This window comes from Castor canadensis, chromosome 13, assembly GCF_047511655.1.
Source record: "Castor canadensis chromosome 13, mCasCan1.hap1v2, whole genome shotgun sequence".
Taxonomy (NCBI): Eukaryota; Metazoa; Chordata; class Mammalia; order Rodentia; family Castoridae; genus Castor; species Castor canadensis.
The window spans coordinates 12,614,029-12,632,075 of NC_133398.1; the positions used below are offsets into that span (position 1 = coordinate 12,614,029).

General features: G+C 37.4%; 2 protein-coding genes and 1 pseudogene across 2 annotated transcripts; 1 reads left to right on the forward strand and 2 right to left on the reverse strand.

The window, feature by feature from the left end:
- Nucleotides 1-1,570: 1,570 nt before the first annotated feature.
- On the forward strand, nucleotides 1,571-2,506 carry Or1n1 (olfactory receptor family 1 subfamily N member 1). The gene has a single exon (XM_020187227.2). The coding sequence runs from the start codon at nucleotides 1,571-1,573 to the stop codon at nucleotides 2,504-2,506; it is 936 nt and encodes a 311-aa protein (XP_020042816.2).
- A 4,968-nt stretch (nucleotides 2,507-7,474) lies between these two features.
- On the reverse strand, nucleotides 7,475-8,294 carry LOC109701714 (olfactory receptor 1J4-like; annotated as a pseudogene).
- An 8,399-nt stretch (nucleotides 8,295-16,693) lies between these two features.
- LOC109701715 (olfactory receptor 1J2) lies at nucleotides 16,694-17,635 on the reverse strand. The gene has a single exon (XM_020187225.2). The coding sequence runs from the start codon at nucleotides 17,633-17,635 to the stop codon at nucleotides 16,694-16,696; it is 942 nt and encodes a 313-aa protein (XP_020042814.2).
- Between the last annotated feature and the right edge of the window lie 412 nt (nucleotides 17,636-18,047).

Consider the following 18,047-nt stretch of genomic DNA (forward strand, 5'->3'; position numbering starts at 1 on the left):
GATGATTAGTCTATTTCTCTGTGAATCAAAAGGAAGGAGTGAGATAAATAAATCTAAACAAAAGTTTCTTTAAAAATACTCCAAGAGAGTTTAGTTTTTATTTTTAAGTTTAGTTACTAGACTGTATCATAAATTCAGCATTTAAATTCAGTTGCCTGGATTAGATTCTTTCATCCCTCTCCTCCCAACTGAAAATTATTTTGACAGGCTTCAATGTTATACCTTTATATATATATGTGTGTGTGTGTGTGTGTGTGTGTGTGTATGTGTGTGTATAATACATTGTCCATATTCACCCTCTTTTACCTTCTCCATTTACTCTTTTCACTCTTCCTTTGCTACTGATGCCCTCTGGGACTGTTTTAGGAGAAGGAAGGAGAGGAAAAGAGAATGATAGAATGAATAATACTGAAATACATTGCATCTGTGTAGGAAGAAGTCATAACAAAATGCACTAAATGCTGTTGAATAATAGAAGTGTGGGGAAAGGATGAGGAAGAGTAAGATGTGGGGCTAAACTGATTAAAGAACAATATATTTGCTGATAGGATATCATGCCAAAATGCCTTTGAACAATAAATATACACTTAAATAATTTCTATATGTTTAATAAACATCTCACTTGATTTTTAATGAACCGGTCAATAGATTAATGTTTGGGAATCTCTGAACCAGATGATCTTTAGATCTATCCACTTCTTCAATTTCATTGTTGTTCTATAAAAGATAATATATACAGGAGTAAGAGCAAGTGATACTAAAGATATTAAACTAGGAATTATGAGAGATTAAATATTAATATGGTTATAGAAAATTACTTTTTACATATTGATCTGTGAACTCTGTGGAACTGATATGGGTTTGAATTCTGTATCAAATATTTATGACATTTGGGTCCTTGTGAAAATTACTCAGATATCCCTACCCTCAATGTTGTTATAGGTAATAGTAATAGCTCCTGAATGCTAATGTTGTTTAAGGAATAAAGGAGGAAATCTGTATAAATACTTAGAAAAGCGCCAGTCATATGATGAGTAGTTATATGATGAGGATGATGCTAATGACAAAAACTGAACTACAAGGCTTCATATTTCTTATTTTAGAAGAAATGATGAAGAAATAAAGAAGCACAAGTAATTAAAATGCCCTTCAATTTAAAATGAGGACTTCTGTATTTTTAATGAGAATATTAAAAACTATCTCCCCCAAAATGTCTGATTTACTTACCTCAGACTATTCATGAATGTGTCCTATTGTCACAATGAAACTAATATGGAGCTCTAATCTATAGCATGGCAATACCAGGGATAGACATAACTGAAATCTTAATGAAAGAGTACTTGCTGTACAGAAGACTAAATTTAGGGAAAGGGAGAGGAGAGGGAAAGTATAAGATTCCTGGGAAGGGGAGAAAGGAAGGAAATAGAGTTAAATTTCAGGGACAGTCAGGATCAGGGTAATAATGCATTTAAAGTAAGGTGAGTGTTGGAATATTGGGAGCCAGCCATGCAGTTTTAAAATAAACCCAGTATTCTACCTGTCTTCTCCAGCTTCCAGATGCTATAAAGTCATGGAAAATCAATCCAGTGTCTCTGAATTTTTCCTCCGAGGAGTATCTGAGTTGCCAGAGCAACAGCAGTTAATCTTTGGAATTTTCCTGTCTATGTATCTTGTCACCTTGACTGGGAATATACTCATCATCCTGGCCATTGGCTCCAATCCATACCTCAAAACCCCCATGTACTTCTTTTTGGCCAACCTGTCCTTTGTTGACATGGGTTTAACATCCTCCACAGTTACCAAAATGCTTGTGAATGTGCAGACTCAGCACCATACCATCTCCTATACTGGCTGCCTCACACAAATGTACTTCTTCCTGATGTTTGGTGATCTGGACAGCTTTTTCCTGGCTGTAATGGCATATGACCACTATGTGGCCATTTGCCATCCTCTGTACTACTCCAGAGTCATGAGCTCCCAAGTCTGTGCCCTGCTGCTTGCATTGTGCTGGGTTCTCACCAACATAGTTGCCCTGACTCACACGCTCCTCTTGGCTTGGCTGTCCTTCTGTGTTGTTGAGGAAATTGATCACTTTTTCTGTGGCATAGCTCCTGTCCTGAAGCTATCATGTTCTGACACTCACATCAATGAGTTGATTGTTTTTGTCATAGGAGGCATGGTACTCAGCATTCATATTATATGCCTTGTCATCTCCTACATCCACATTGTATCTGCCATCTTGAAGGTCCAAACCCCTGGTGGGAGGTCCAAGGCCTTTTCTACTTGCAGTTCTCATCTCTGTGTTGTGTGTGTGTTTTATGGGACCCTCTTTAGTGCCTACCTATGCCCTCCTTCTGTTGCCCCTGCAGAAAAGGACATTGCTGCAGCTGCAATGTACACAGTGGTGATGCCCATGTTGAACCCCTTTATCTACAGCCTAAGGAACAAGGACATGAAGGGGGCTCTAAAGCAGCTCCTCAGTCACAGGAGAAAATTTTCTACTTAGATATAGTGATAGAAATATTTAATGAAAAGACAGGCTTGGAGTCAGACAAATGGACTTCCACTTAGGATTTGCCACACAGTAGACAAAAGATTGTTGTCCAGTCACTTTACCTGGTTGAACTTTAGTTTTCTTATCTGTAAAATGGAGATAATAATTTGTTTTCTCCCTTGTTTCTTTCTGTTTGTGTCTTGATGTCTGTTTCTTTCTTTTCCCTTTTTGTTGTTTTTTTGAGACAGGGTCTCACTACTTAATCCAGATTGGACTGGAATGGTGGTCCTCCTGCCTTGCATCCTGAGTGCTAGGATTACAGGCACGCACCATCATATCCAGCTCAGTAGTTTTTATTTATTTTAAGTTGACTTCAAGTATTCAGTAAAATAAACTACGAAATGCAACTGATATAGTAACAAGTAATAGTAGGTGTTTAACAAATGATAGCTATCATCATTATTATTGTTGTTGTCATTTTCATCCTTCCTCAAATTAGAAGTAAAGAATTTTTTCTGTGTGATTCATTTGTTGAACAAGTATTCCCTGAGCATCTATTTTGTGCCAGGAACTAAGTGCTTAGGACACAATACTGAGCAAGGTAAATTCCTGCTTTCATGGCACTTTGATTCTAGATTATCAGTTCATCAACTTGGAAACATCTGTTCTGTTCATAGGGCTAAATGGAATTAAAAAAAATAAAGGGTGGAGGTTACATTCTAGGAGACACAGGGTAGATAAAGAGTTTTCCAACAAAATAAATTCAAGTTGAGATTTTTCATACTGGCTTTTTAACTACCCCAATTTATCAAGGTTCTACCAGGAATGGTGTTAGAGCTCTGTGTGCTGCTTCTGCATTCTGTTGGTCAAAAATGTTCAAAGCCAACATCCTTCTTGGACGATTAAGTGAAAATACTGAAATCGTTATTCCTTATTTGCCTGTAGCTTTGCCTTAAGACCTAAAAGGGTTACCAGCAGCATAAATTAGCACAAAGGTAGAAAATAAGATATTTATAGTTATATAAGTTTTCTTCAGTCTATAAGAATCTTACCAATATTTTGTAAAGATAGGCACAAATAAATTTGATTTCTTGTATGACTTATGTCCACCATCTACCTACGTCTCACTCCCCATTGCAGTTTCTTTCTCAGACCCAATCTCTCTTAGATTGTTCTATGATCCCCGTGTTTTACAGTGAACAATTACTGAGGATCCTTCACGGAATCAAAACATCTCGGGCTTTGGCAGTTGGTGAGGATGAATGTTAACGATTTAGAGCACTTTGCTTGAGGATTTCATTTGTTTACTGATCTGGAACAGGAAGTCTGTTCTATCTAGAATTCCTTTCCAGGTATTCCTTCTAGGAGCCCTAGAGCCCTAGAATTAAATGAGGAGGTAATTGCCATATAACCAGTGCTGAAGCTGGTTGTAGCCCTAAAGTCTTTCTACCCTCATCCATAGTTCTATAACTTCCATCCTGCTGACATCTTTTGCTCTCCTGACAACAGGACACTCATGATCTCAGAGATACTGACTTTTAGTTTGTTTTTGATTTTTGAGACATGATCTTATTATGTTATCAAGGCTCACCTCAAACTCATGGTCCTCCTGCCTCTGCCTCCTGATTGCTGTCATTACATATATGCTTTATCATCCTTGGCTCATTGCTAGTTTTCTTATGTCTTTTGAACTGGAAACAAAATAGCCTCTACTTCTCATGGTCACCTTTTTCAGAAGAAGTTCCCTTGTCAGGGTTCTAAGCCCTGTGATGACATAGTTAGTGGGCATGGGGGAGGCTGAGATGTGTGATTACCAGACACAGCCTCACACTACTCCTACAACCCATGTTCCCTCTGCTATTGTTGACCTGATGCTCAGACTGCCCTACTTGCTTTACCCATGGAGGTTTCTCTATGTGGCCTTCTGTTTTCTTCCTCCATTCGTATCCACAGGGCTGCTGAATCCATCCATAGAGTAGTAAATGTCTGATCTCTGTTTTGGGCTGGATTTAAGATATTTCCTACAATTCCCAAACAAACTAGGAGATGTGACTGAGTGCCCGCCATTGGTTTTCCCAATATAATTCTGTGACAGTAAGGAGGCAGATAATCTGAGAGCGAACAAAGGCTCCCCAGGGGATACTATTGCCTATCATTGTTCAATAGTCTTAACATTCTTAAATCCTATTCAGTCCAAATAGTTACCACTGTATTCAAAGTTATCATTGTTGTTATACCTCAATTTCTTCAACTGTAAAATAAAGATCAGCAGTGCATGCTTTATGAGATTATTATGGTGATTAAATGAGATAGTATAGATAAGGCTTTTAATACACTTCCTGACATACAGTAACCATGAATAATAAGCACTATTATTTATATTATTATTTTATTAAGGTATGTTTTGTATCCCTAAATATTTTTTCAGTACACCTGTCTGTACACTACTAGATTGTGAGCTTCATTAGTTGGAGACTGTGGCTTTTTCCTGCTCTGTAAGATCAAGAATGGTCACACTGTATGGCATAAAGTAGATAATTGTTAAATGGCTACTGAATGAGAGAATCTATGAGATAAGAGAAGTCTCACTATTTTTCTGACATTAACTCTAATTTTGTCCTTAAGTTAGAGTTAATGTCATATATATATGCCTTCCTAAAATCATATATGTAAATGAATATTCATATGTATGAATTCATATTCATATATGTATACATACATACAGATACACATAAACCCCCATCAAGTGCTGGAGTTCCTAGTCCAATGACATTTGATTCTTCTCCTCTGAGAAAGATTGCTGTATTGTCACATTATGAAAGAATTAATGCTAAATTTAGAGGACATAAGCTAATCACTTGAAATGTTAATAATTACCAACATTCAAGTTTTGTTAACTTGGGAACCCACTATATATTCATCATTTTCAAAATTCAACAAACTTCATTCTAAAAACAATGAGATGCTTCATTAGGGAAAGTAATGAAACTTGGCTCTGGTATATCTGAAGAGAAATACAACAACTTAAACGTGTATTTCCAATAAGATTCCAGGAATGAATGTTCAATTGAAAATGACACACAACAGTGTGATTTTCTCTGTCCACAACCAAGAAACACCAATCTGGATTGCAGAGTAGGTAGTGATAAAACACTTCCCAATGGGCAAAAGGGAATGCCATTTCTTAAGAAAAATCCACAAGCTCATGTCTAAAAATGTGAATGATAGTGTTCAGTTCTTTGAAGGATGTACCTGACATGACCAAACAGATTCAGGGATCCAAACAACAGAACTGGAGTGCAGTCAGGGAAATTGAGCTGGCACTCAGTCCTATAGATGGTATCACCACAACAGGGGTGGGAATGAGCAGCAGTTCATAGGTGTGACCAGGCTAACTAAAGCATGCTTTATCTAGACTTGCAAGAGAAGATCCATCCTTTTTGGCTCTGGAACCAGTTGGGAATGAGTTTTAAGCTCATGTTTATAGCTTGATAAAGAAAGGATCAGGGGAGACATTCATTGTACTTCCACAAAGAAACCTTGTATGCTAAACAGTAACTTCACCAGCTCCTGGTCAAGGCCTAGTTTTTGAATGAATAATAAATAAATGAACAGTAAGAGACTCTTCTGATCGGTCTCTCCTAATCCATCCCCCTAATCAACTCACTCATCCATTGTCCTTTACTCATTTTGTTATAGCTCAAATCAGATCAGATGTCTTGCTGTGTCCAGGACAGCTGCTTGCCTTTGCATTGTGAATTTAACATGCCATGCTGCTTACAGTCACCATAATTAGTAATACCTGTCCAAGTTCTGCTCCAAAACTCACCCTGATGGAGAAGGAAGGGACAACTAATGTTCATTAGTCTTGGTCAGTTTTGTAGTGTTAAGCCAAATTTATTATAGGTTTCATTTCAAATAAAAAACTTTGGCTGCTTTATAGTTTTTCCATCTATTCAGAAATAGAAATTGAAGTTAAGATAAGTTAGTTGAATTAATTGAGGCTCCACAGCCACCAGTCTGGTAGATATGATTTATGATTGTGATCTATCTTTCCCAAATAATTTTGTCTTAGAGCTACATGGTGATAAGTATCAGAAACATTTATAGTTCTCTTAATTATTAAGTATATGGCTGAAGAAAGAGACTTATGGGAGCCCTCACTGGATGCCAAATAATATATGATATAGAGGAAGCTAGATCACTTGGCCTCACAATACAAACCTAGAGTCATGAGTAGAAATGAAATTCAAGGAGGTGGATAATGAAAAGATTGAATAAGAAATCGACCAAATTTAGTGGGGACAACAGAATCCAAGACAATGGATACTTTCTTTGTCTTTCTCATTCTTGAGCTTGATTAAGTCTGACTTGATTGAAACTTACACATGCAGGCAGGAAGATTCATAAAGAATGAATGATGGTTATTGTCATCCAGATGGGTGACCAGTGCTCTTAAAATAAAGAGGAAGACTCCAATCCTTAAGTGGAGCAGCTGAAATTAACAGAGCGGATAGTTTTCCAGTGGCATAAATAAAAGTGTGCAGTTTTTTCTCTTGGCCCACCATCATCATTAATAACAACAAAAAATGTGAGGAGAGCACTGTGTGAGAGATGAGGATAGGAAAAGTTATATTTTACAAATTTCCAATTACACTATCTTTGTATGTCAAGGGTGGTTTATTAGCCAACAACTTCTAAGAATTCATAAGAACAAATACAGTTCCAGGAAATAAGAGAAGAGCTTCAAGCTCCCATTAACTATGAAATTTATGAATCTAATAGCAAGAGAAATAACTAGCATATCAACTCAGAATTAACAGTTTGCAATAAAGAGTTGCAAGGAAAAGGGAGAATAAGCACAAAAAATGCAATTCACTCATCAAATAGTTACTGAACACTTATTCCGGGATGAGTGCAAGATTAGGAATTTAGCATTTAGAGACATATGATTATATGTCTCTTTATAAAGAGAAAAAGTCATAATGGTGTTCTTTTTGCCTTGTTAAAGAGTTTTTCCAGGGCTCCCTTTATGTCTCTGTTCCTTAGGCTATAAATGAAGGGGTTTAGCAATGGGGTGACCACTGTGTACATCACAGAAGCAACAATGTCCTTGTCACTGGAATTGCTGGATGAGGGGATAAAATAAAGTCCAATAATTGTGCCATAATACAGAGACACCACAGAGAGGTGGGAACCAAAGGTAGACAAGGCTTTGTAGATCCCTTTGGCAGATGGAATTTTCAAGATTGTGCCCCCAATGTGACCATAAGAAATCAAAATGCTTATTAGTGGCAGAGTAATGATGGCCAATCCCACTGTGAAAATGATCAACTCATTAAGGGAAGTGTCTGAACATGAGAGATTGAGTAGGGCAGAAGAAATGAGGGATGGTGTTGTCAGCACAAAAGAACAGCCGGGCCAGAAGAAGGGTATGGGACAGGGCACTGGTACAGGACAGGATCTAAGACATGACTACTAGAACGGTACACAGCTCCTCTTTCATGATGGTGATGTAGTGGAAAGGGTGACAAATGGCGACATACCAATCATATGCCATCAAAGTGAGAAGAAAATTGTCCAGATCAGTGAAAAATATGAAAAAGTACATCTGTGTTATACATTCTGCATAGGGGATGGATTGATCCTGTGTTTGCATGCTCCTCAGCATCTTTGGGACAGTGACAGATGAAAAGGAAATGTCAGTGAAAGCCAAGTGGCTGAGGAAGAAGTACATGGCGGGGTGGCGGTGAGAGTCTAGCCTAATGAGCAGGTTCCCCAGCACTGTGGTCAGGTACATTCCCAGGAACAGGTGAAGAACACATCCTGCTGCTCTGGGTTGGATTGGGAGACCCAGAAGGTAGAAATCATATACAATAGTCTGGTTCTCCTTCCTCACTGCTTCTCTCACTGCTGGGAATGGAAGTACATTGCAGAAAGCAGAGGCAAACAAGTGTTGATTTATAGCTGGCATATAAAAGTGAGGTTCTTTTTATTAGTTAACATTGTATGCCACTGTCTACTGGTATTGCCATATTTCTACCAAAAATCATTTGAAGTAGAATGTATATAAAATGGTAGAATTCACCAACTAAGAGGAGATTTTAATGTAGAAGAAAAGCTAACACATTGGCATTTTTCACCATCTAGGGCAAAGCCACTCAGACCAAGTCATAATATGCACCTGTATCAGTCAGTAAAGAGAAAGCTTCCACTGTCTCAGGAGAGAAATACTAAGTTAAAATCTCCTCTGTTTCTATTATGTTTTTGTATTTTAATAATCATCAGACTGTCCTGTACTATAATATTGAACTTTTGAAATGTGACTTCATAATCTATTAATAAGGGTGGAAGTTTCAATAACATACCTAAAGGAAATCTGTTAAAAACAAAAAAAGAAGCAGCCATAAGGCAGGAGGATCATAAGTTTGAGGTCAATGTGGCTGACTTTGTGGTTGCCAAGCCTGGGTTATGGTGAGACCTGACATCAAATAAATAAATAATTGAATAATTAAATAAATGAATGGCAGGTTGTGGTGGCACATACTCATAACCTGGCACTTGGTAGGTTAAGGCAGGAAGGTAATGAGTTCCAGGACAGCCTATGCCAAACACTATCCCTTAAATGTCCAAAGTCTCAATTATGTATGGAGCTGATGAGAAAAGAACCATATCAATTGATTACAATATCACTGGTATAAAAATGAAGGCATTATTGGGAATTATAAAGTTATTGCCAGTAACAATGTTTATCAGGATATTTTAGATCATTTCCAGTCTCTTCCTGATTCAATGAGCTGTCATGATACTATAAAGATACTAAATACACAGTTGAGTTTTTATTAAAACTCAAAAGAGCCACCAATTTGCCCTCCCCCCCTTTTAACCTTCTTCATTTGGGGACCTGGCATCTTGAACTACAGAATTTGCTAATCAACCCCATCAAAGTTTCAGGTATATCCTGGGCCACCTGGTCATCAGTATCAAGTATCTTACAAAATCTATTTATAGCTTTCCCCAACAATCACTTTCTACCCATTAAAATATTCTAAAGCTCAGGTTACTAAATACTTCAAGACAAGTAGGAAAAAGAGTCAATGATCTAACTGCATTTAAGAAATACTTCCTTTAAGGCAAAAAATGGTAAATGTGCCGACATACAGTGAGTAAATGCAAAACATTGATTTTGTTGAGTAATTCCTAATTGGAGGATGTGTCCAGAAGAGTTTATAGATATTAATGGCATGTGTAACATTTTTTATTTCTTTAAACTACAGATTTGAGCATACTGCTATCTTATGTGAGTATGCATCTCCATTTTAATCATATTGAAAAGCAAGCTTATAAATAACAGTCACAGGTGTTCTGAATGCAAGAATGCCTAGCCCATGTTCCCACTGTGTCTCTGTTAATTTAAGCATTTTGGTGCTCCTTAGGACTCTCCTTAAGGACATGACCATGGTGCTATGTCTGAGGGTAGTGTGGTGTATTGAGAAAAGCATTTGAATTCAGAAACATTTTCAAATCCTGGCAACATCACTCCATGTTTGCGAACTCTGGGCAAGTAATCCAGTTTGAAATTTGTTTTCTCATTTCTAAACTGGACATAAGACTACGAGCCTAAATCATGAGAATAGTCTGATTATTAGTAAACTACAACTTGTGAACAGCAGTTGTGGATACTTGTCATTAACTAATATTGATTTCCCACTCTCCAATGGAGACCCCTCTATTTCTCTGTAGTGACTGCCCACCCCACTCAACAGAAAGATACTGAGCAGAGTTCAGGTTCCACAGATTACTCCTCACTAGATTAAGACTGGATGCAGGCAAAGGCAACAGATAGTGGTGATGAACTTCAGCATAGAGGTAGATTCCAACCAAGTCCTGCAAATTAGAGAATGGCGACTCAGATTCCAGTGTTCTGGACTTCTTTATTCTCTCTGCTTTCTTCATGTTATAACAAGACAACTCCCTCCTGAAGTTGTAAACTTATCTAGTTCATGAGATTTAAGGTTTTAACAGAATTCCCTCAAATTCAATTCATGCATGACTGAATTTTATCAACAGGAGTCTATGTAAAGACCATGTAAAGACTCTCACTTCACCACACCCACTTTCTTATCAACAATACCTTAACCACGGCTTGCTGATAATGGATATTTTCTTGACAATGAGTCTGTGAAGAAAACAGGGAACAACATTTGTGGTCATTCAGAAAGAATTCAAATTACCTCTCTGTCATTTGTCAACTATATGTCCTTGGGAAAGATATTGTACCTATTGAAGCCTCAGTTTTCCCTCCGTAAGACTAGGATAAAAGCCCCAAAGTACAGTAAAAATTAAGGATGATGTTGTATGCAAAATAATTCACTCATAGGAAGTTCCTATATGAGGCAACACAGCTTCCATTAAATAAAAAGTATAAAAGATCTCAGGGAAGAAACTGGTGTCTTATCTTTAATGAAACCTAAGAAAAAAGTAAAAAATTGTGTTGAAACATTCAAAGTCCTTTCATACAATACATTTGTGGTAGTAGATCTTTTCTATGAGCAAGATTTGATGCCTTCAATGAAAATATGAGAGCATAATAGGGATTATAAGCAACAACCCTTCAAGCAGATTCTGACAAGCAGTTGCAATATGAGGGCGGCAGTAGGAAAGGAACCAAAGTTCTCTAGCTTCAAGTGTTCTTCAAATATACTTTCAGGTGAAAGCAGCAATGATGTGAAAAGGAAGGAACAATCAGAGATTTTGGAGAGAAGCATTAGAAAGAACCGGTTAACCCTACATACACTAAACAAGCACACATTCAGATACCTGAAAACATGACTCATGGGATAGGAGCCCTATCCTGGATTTGAGGATGTGCCTGCAGGCTCTATTCTTCATGTCCCTAAGAACCTGAAATTAAAGGTATGAGAGTCAGTAGTGATCAATATATCCTTGTTTTTGAAGAGAACACCCACAGAGTGGGAGAAAATATTTGCCAACTATACATCAGACAAAGGACTGATAACCAGAATATATAGGGAACTTAAAAAACTAAATTCTCCCAAAACTAATGACCAATAAAGAAATGGGCAAGTGAACTAAACAGAACTTTCTCAAAAGAAGAAATTCAAATGGCCAAAAAACACATGAAAAAATGCTCACCATCTCTAGCAATAAAGGAAATGCAAATTAAAACCACGCTAAGATTCCACCTCACCCCTGTTAGAATAGCCATCATCAGCAACACCACCAACAACAGGTGTTGGTGAGGATGCAGGGAAAAAGGAACCCTCTTACACTGTTGGTGGGAATGTAAACTAGTACAACCACTCTGGAAAAAAATTTGGAGGCTACTTAAAAAGCTAGACATCGATCTAACATTTGATCCAGCAATACCACTTTTGGGGATATACCCAAAACACTGTGACACAGGTTACTCCAGAGGCACCTGCACACCCATGTTTATTGCGGCACTATTCACAATAGCCAAGTTATGGAAACAGCCAAGATGCCCCACCACTGACGAATGGATTAAGAAAATGTGGTATCTATACACAACAGAATTTTATGCAGCCATGAAGAAGAACGAAATGTTATTATTCACTGGTAAATGGATGGAATTGGAGAACCTCATTCTGAGTGAGGTTAGCCTGGCCCAAAAGACCAAAAATTGTATGTTCTCCCTCATATGTGGACATTAGATCAAGGGCAAACACAACAATGGGATTGGACTATGAGCACATGATAAAAGCGAGAGCACACAAGGGAGGGGTGAGGATGAGTAAGACACCTAAAAAATTAGCTAGCATTTGTTGCCCTTAACACAGAAAAACTAAAGCAGATACCTTAAAAGCAACTGAGGCCAATAGGAAAAGGGGACCAGGAACTAGAGAAAAGGTTAGATCAAAAAGAATTAACCTAGAAGGTAACACCCATGCACAGGAAATCAATGTGAGTCAATGCCCTGTATAGCTATCCTTATCTCAACCTGCAAAAACCCTTGTTCCTTCCTATTATTGCTTATATTCTCTACAACAAAATTAGAAATAAGGGCAAAATAGTTTCTGCTGGGTATTGAGGGGGGGGGAGAGGGAGGTGGTGGAGTGGGTGGTAAGGGAGGGAGTGAGGGCAGGGGGGAGAAATGAACCAAGCCTTGTATACACATATGAATAATAATAAAAAAAAAATAAAAAAAATGTATCCTTGTTTTTAGGAACTAGAATAAGAAATAACTTCAGAGAGAGAATAGAGATTTGCTGAGTACCTGACCCCCTCCCACACACCTTCTCCTGGTGAATGATGCTCAGTCCTGCTCTGAACTTCGTGCTTAGGTTATCCAGCTGCCAGGAATATGTGCTTGTTTCTCAATTTGTCTCTAGGAGACCCAGTAACCAATATTAACATGCAACTTCTGTGGTCCTCAACTTGTCATTGACATCAGAGAGAAAAGTCATGGACTTGCATGAAGCTTACTCTTCTTAATTCACCAGCTTCAGAAGTGGAGATGTGAAGGCCTCTCTATAAATTAGGGAGAAGACCCAAGGGACAGAACACCAAGCTCTTGGAAGAGACATGTATTAAACATGTATTAATGTATTTTTTCCCTTACTCCCTCCAGGACAGATGCCCTAGGGCAGTGGTCCCTAAACTTTGACATTCAGACAAATCACCTGGGGATTTGTCCCAGCTCCACCTCCAGAGATGCTCATTCATGAGTTCTGAGGCCAAATAACTCCTAGGCAGATGTGTCTAATGGCAGACTTTGAGGAAACACTCTTCTTTAGGGTAAATGTGAGCACAAAAGGAGATGTGAAAAGAGCTCCCCTGCCAGATTTACATTTCCCCTGGTTAGGCCATATGTTTGAATGTGCCCAGGGATTTATCTTCACAATAGAAATGCCGTTTTGGTTTTGCTCTTAAAAATGAATTTCTTTTCATAATGGGAAGCTAAATAATATAGACATGAAAACAGCAGAGGTCAAAGTATCTCATCTTTCTATTACTCAAGATTTAATTCTGCTAAAACAGCTTTTATTAATAATCATCTGTTTATATAGATGGGTATTATTTAATAGTATTTTATATCTCTGTTTTAAAAATAATTTATTGTGCTCATATGTCAGAGCCAGCAGTGAGACTGTGCCTGTGTGATTTGACATCTGGCCTTGTGAGGAAGCTCTAAGGAACTAAGGCAGTGGTCTCAGAACCAGACGTCCAAAAACTAACAGTGCTCAGGTTCTCCAGATGGCTGCATGTCCTTCAGATGTAAATAAGAAGGTTATGCTCACCGTGTGTGCTTCTCCTGCCTCTCTGTTCCCGTTTTAAAAGAGACATAACAATGATAGAGTTAATTTTAACTGTGCTTCCTTGTACTAATGTAACCTTGACATGTAATACTTGGCATGCTTTTTCTGACCAAATGCTCTCTGTGAAAAAAAGGAGTTTATAAAAAGCACTTTATGTTCATTAAAGTGGCTATTGAACACAATTCGATTAGTTTCCCCCATCTTTTTTGGCTCCAGTCACCCAGGTCTAGTCGATAAACGGCAACACTCACACATACATTTTCATGTCTATGTACATCACTACATTAAAAACATAGTTAAACTATTTTTAGCAGATCTCTTCCTAAGAGAACATGAAGTTTCCCTGTGAAACTTTATTATAGACCATATGAGGCCTTGAAATTATAATTTTGACAATTGTCTGATCAAGGTGGCTTTAATATTGCTAGAAGCATCAATTTTAATGGGTTTCTCTGTCTTGATTCTTCAGTACCTGTGACTTCTTGTTTGAAAGACAAAAATCCAACGTGAAAGTACATAAACAATAGAAGACCAAGTTGAATTTTTTGAAATATGTAACAGTCATACCAGATGGTTTACACTTACCCAGAGACTACGTAAAAAATGATGGAATGAAATTAGATGGGTAACACATGGAAGTTGCTGTTGCAGTAATACACACAATGTCAAATACCAAACTCTTTCAAAATGTTTTGAATACTATCCTCACACTTCAAATAGACTGGAGTTTAAGGCATCACCAGAGCTTTAAATGTCTTTTTTACATACTTAGTCTTATATTCAGTATAAAGCCGGGAAAGCATACTGTATTTTGTATGGGGAAGATGCGTAAAAATGAAGGGTTTAGAGACTGAGATAAAAATTTGGTGCATCTAATGCCAATATTATGGATTAGATTTGATACATGTACTGTTTTATAGGCTATGTCAAGAAACATGACAATTCAATGAGGTATTTCAGAAATGAATGACATCACATAGCATGAAATTGCTGGATGTTCTGCCATGAATTCAAAGGTGACTTAGTGGCAATACAGCTTTTCTGAAGTCATGTACTGCTTTCTAACTGACTGACATTTCATTGTATCATGCATCATGTGTTAAAAAAAATTGTTAGCCCCCAAAATAAAAATGCTTTAGCGTTACAATAGGCCATATGAATAGAAAATCAGAGTATTAAGAGACATTACAAAATTATGTCATACTGAAATTCTACCAAGCTTAATAGAAACAAGCTACTGATGAACATATGGTGTATTTTCTCAAAGCTTTGGCTTCATTTTTCACTGAATATATAGTTTTATTTGATAACATAAACATGACATGTAGTATCTGATATATCTATTTTCTATATAAAAAAGAAAATCTGATCACTCTTGGAAGACATTTAGTTCTCATTTATTATTAAAATATTTTCCCTATTAATTAGCTTGAATTAATGAATTTACTACTGCCAGAATTAATCTGAAAATATTGGCATGAATCACTGATTTTTCTATTACTAAAATAACTTAAGCCATCTCTTATTCATTCAACTTACTCTCAGAATTGATGTAAGATATTATAAATGTGTTTCCCATAACTTCCAAGACTTAGTTCTTAAACCAGTTCTGTTTAAATCCTATTTCAGTTTTCTACTGCTTTGGCATTGCCTGGGAGCTTGCTAGAATCTAAAAGTCTTGGTCTGCACCCCATAACCATGAATCAAAATTTGTGGCTGTAGTTCCTAAGAATTGGTTTTAGCAACGTCACCAAGAATTCTTATGCATCTTAAAATTTGAAGGGATTTGGTTTTTATTCTTTATTGGGGAAGCCACGATGTCCATATACACTAGTCTGTGTTAAATCCGCAATGGCAGCTTTTAGGAAAGCTATGATGCTTTCAAAGTTTGCACTATAATTTGTTTATATTTCAAAGGAGGCCATCAGAGGCACCCTTTCATTAAGGAATGAATAGGGAACAGAGAAAAATCACCACACAGTGTTGGCAAAGGAGGGATCAGTAGGGATAGCCTGATCTCCTACAAGTCACCTAAATCTTCAGAGTTTCTATAACATTTTACACCCTGGGCAGAGAGTCATACATTTCCTCTCATTTAAGTTGCAATTATTTTGTATTATTTGATTTCAGTAGACTCATAAAAATGAAAAGAAAACCCATGTAGTCTTCATAGAAGAGAATAATGAAATAATATAACAAATTCTTTATATCCAAGGTTGTATTAAAGCATGGGACCATTGGTCTAAATACATACAGGACTCCAAAAATCTCCCCAAATAAAGGAAAACCCAACTGTATATTACTGTATTATTTACGCTCCTTTGACTAGAAAAAAAAAGTAATAAAATTAATTTATCATTTGCTGTTCAAAACCTATTTATAAAAATGTCAATCTGACAGTAGAGTAGTAATTGCTAGAAGGTAGGAGGAGTAAGGGAAAGAAGGCACAGAGGGAGGCTGAATAACACTTACCAAACAGTCAGACGGGGAATAAATTTTACAGCACAGTAATGTGACAATGTTTCACAATAACATAGTACATATTTTATGAAGAGATAGAAGAGAGGAACTCAGTGTCCGAATATGAAGGAATGATAAGCAGGTAAAAATTCTAATTACTCTGATTTGATTTACGCACATCATACATATCTGTTGAGATAACAATTACTCTGTTCCCCATAAATATATATAGTTATTTTTGTTGATAAAAATAAGACAACTAATATCTATTTATAAAAGACAACATTGCCATTTAAATGATGAATTCTGGTCAAGAAACATTTACTAAGTATATCTAACATGCTAGCATGTATTAAGACTTTGAGACATAAAAGATTTTGAAGCACATCCAAATGGAAAATGAAATAAATAAGGTTCTGACTCAAAGAGAGGTCAGATGTTACAGTGAGAAAAATGTTGCTCTACCAAAGAGTTTTCCAAGGGCTTCTTTCATGTCCTTGTTCCTCAGGCTGTAGATAAAAGGGTTTAACATGGGTGTGACCACTGTGTACATGATAGCCACAATGATGTCCTTGTCAATGGAACTGCTTAATGTTGGGAAAAGGTACTGTCCAAATATTGCCCCATAATACAGAGACACCACAGAGAGATGAGAACCACATGTGGATAATGCTTTGCAGATCCCCTTAGTTGAAGGGACTCTTAGGATGGTAGTCCCAATGTAGCCATAAGACACCAGTATACATATAAATGGTATAGTAATGACTACCACCCCTACTGTGAACATGACCAACTCACTGAGGAAGATGTCTGAACAGGACAGCTTGAGCAGGGAAGCAAGGTCACAGAAGAAATGAGGGATGGTGTTAGCAGCACAGAAGGACAACCGGGTAAGGAGAAGGGTATGAGAGAGGGAGCTGGCACAGGACAGGATCCATGATACAGCAACTAGTAAGGTGCACAACTCTTCTCTCATGATGGTGGTATAGTGGAGAGGGTGACATATGGCAACATATCGATCATAAGCCATTGATGTAATCAGGAAGCTGTCCAGGTCAGTAAAAAATATGAAAAAATACATCTGAGAAATGCATCCTGCAAAGAGGATGGACTTGTGATTAGTTTGCATGTCCATCAACATCTTTGGGACAGTGACAGATGAGAAAGAGATGTCAGTGAAGGCCAAGTGGCTGAGGAAGAAGTACATGGGGGTGTGGAGGTGAGAGTCCAGCCTGATAAGCAGAATAATGAGCAGGTTCCCCAGCACGGTGGTCAGGTACATGGCCAGGAACAGAGCAAAAAAGATGCCCTGCTGTTCTGGCCGGATGGGGAGCCCCAGGAGGAAGAACTCGGACATGCCGCTCTGGTTCTCCTTCTTCATGCTGTTCTTCTCTCTGATGGGAATGAAAAATGGATGAGAATATTAGGGATGGGTCTCTAAAATAAACATTTTTAGAAGTCATATTTAAAAGATTCATGTTTTATTTCAAGAAAATGAGAAACTTTATATATTTCTCATATTTTGATATAAGGAAACTAGAGAAAGTATTGATAGCATACATTAATGACAGTCAGCATTTTCTTGGTTCACTAACATAATTCTTACATCTGTGACACCAAGGACTACACTGTGTGTATAAAGGTGTTTTAAACAAGTATTTGTCCCAAGATGTTTCTGTAGTGGTATTACAAGTCATTAATCATAGCACAGCAAACATTAGAAGATTTGACTTCAATATCCATTGTTTAATTCCAGATGAAATGTGCCTTTTTCCAATAACAGTATGGAAGAA

What these genes read in the sequence shown, in the direction of transcription:
- Or1n1 (XM_020187227.2), top strand. Translation starts at nt 1,571, where the DNA reads ATGGAAAATCAATCCAGTGTCTCTGAATTTTTCCTCCGAGGAGTATCT.
- LOC109701715 (XM_020187225.2), bottom strand. Translation starts at nt 17,635, where the DNA reads ATGAAGAAGGAGAACCAGAGCGGCATGTCCGAGTTCTTCCTCCTGGGG.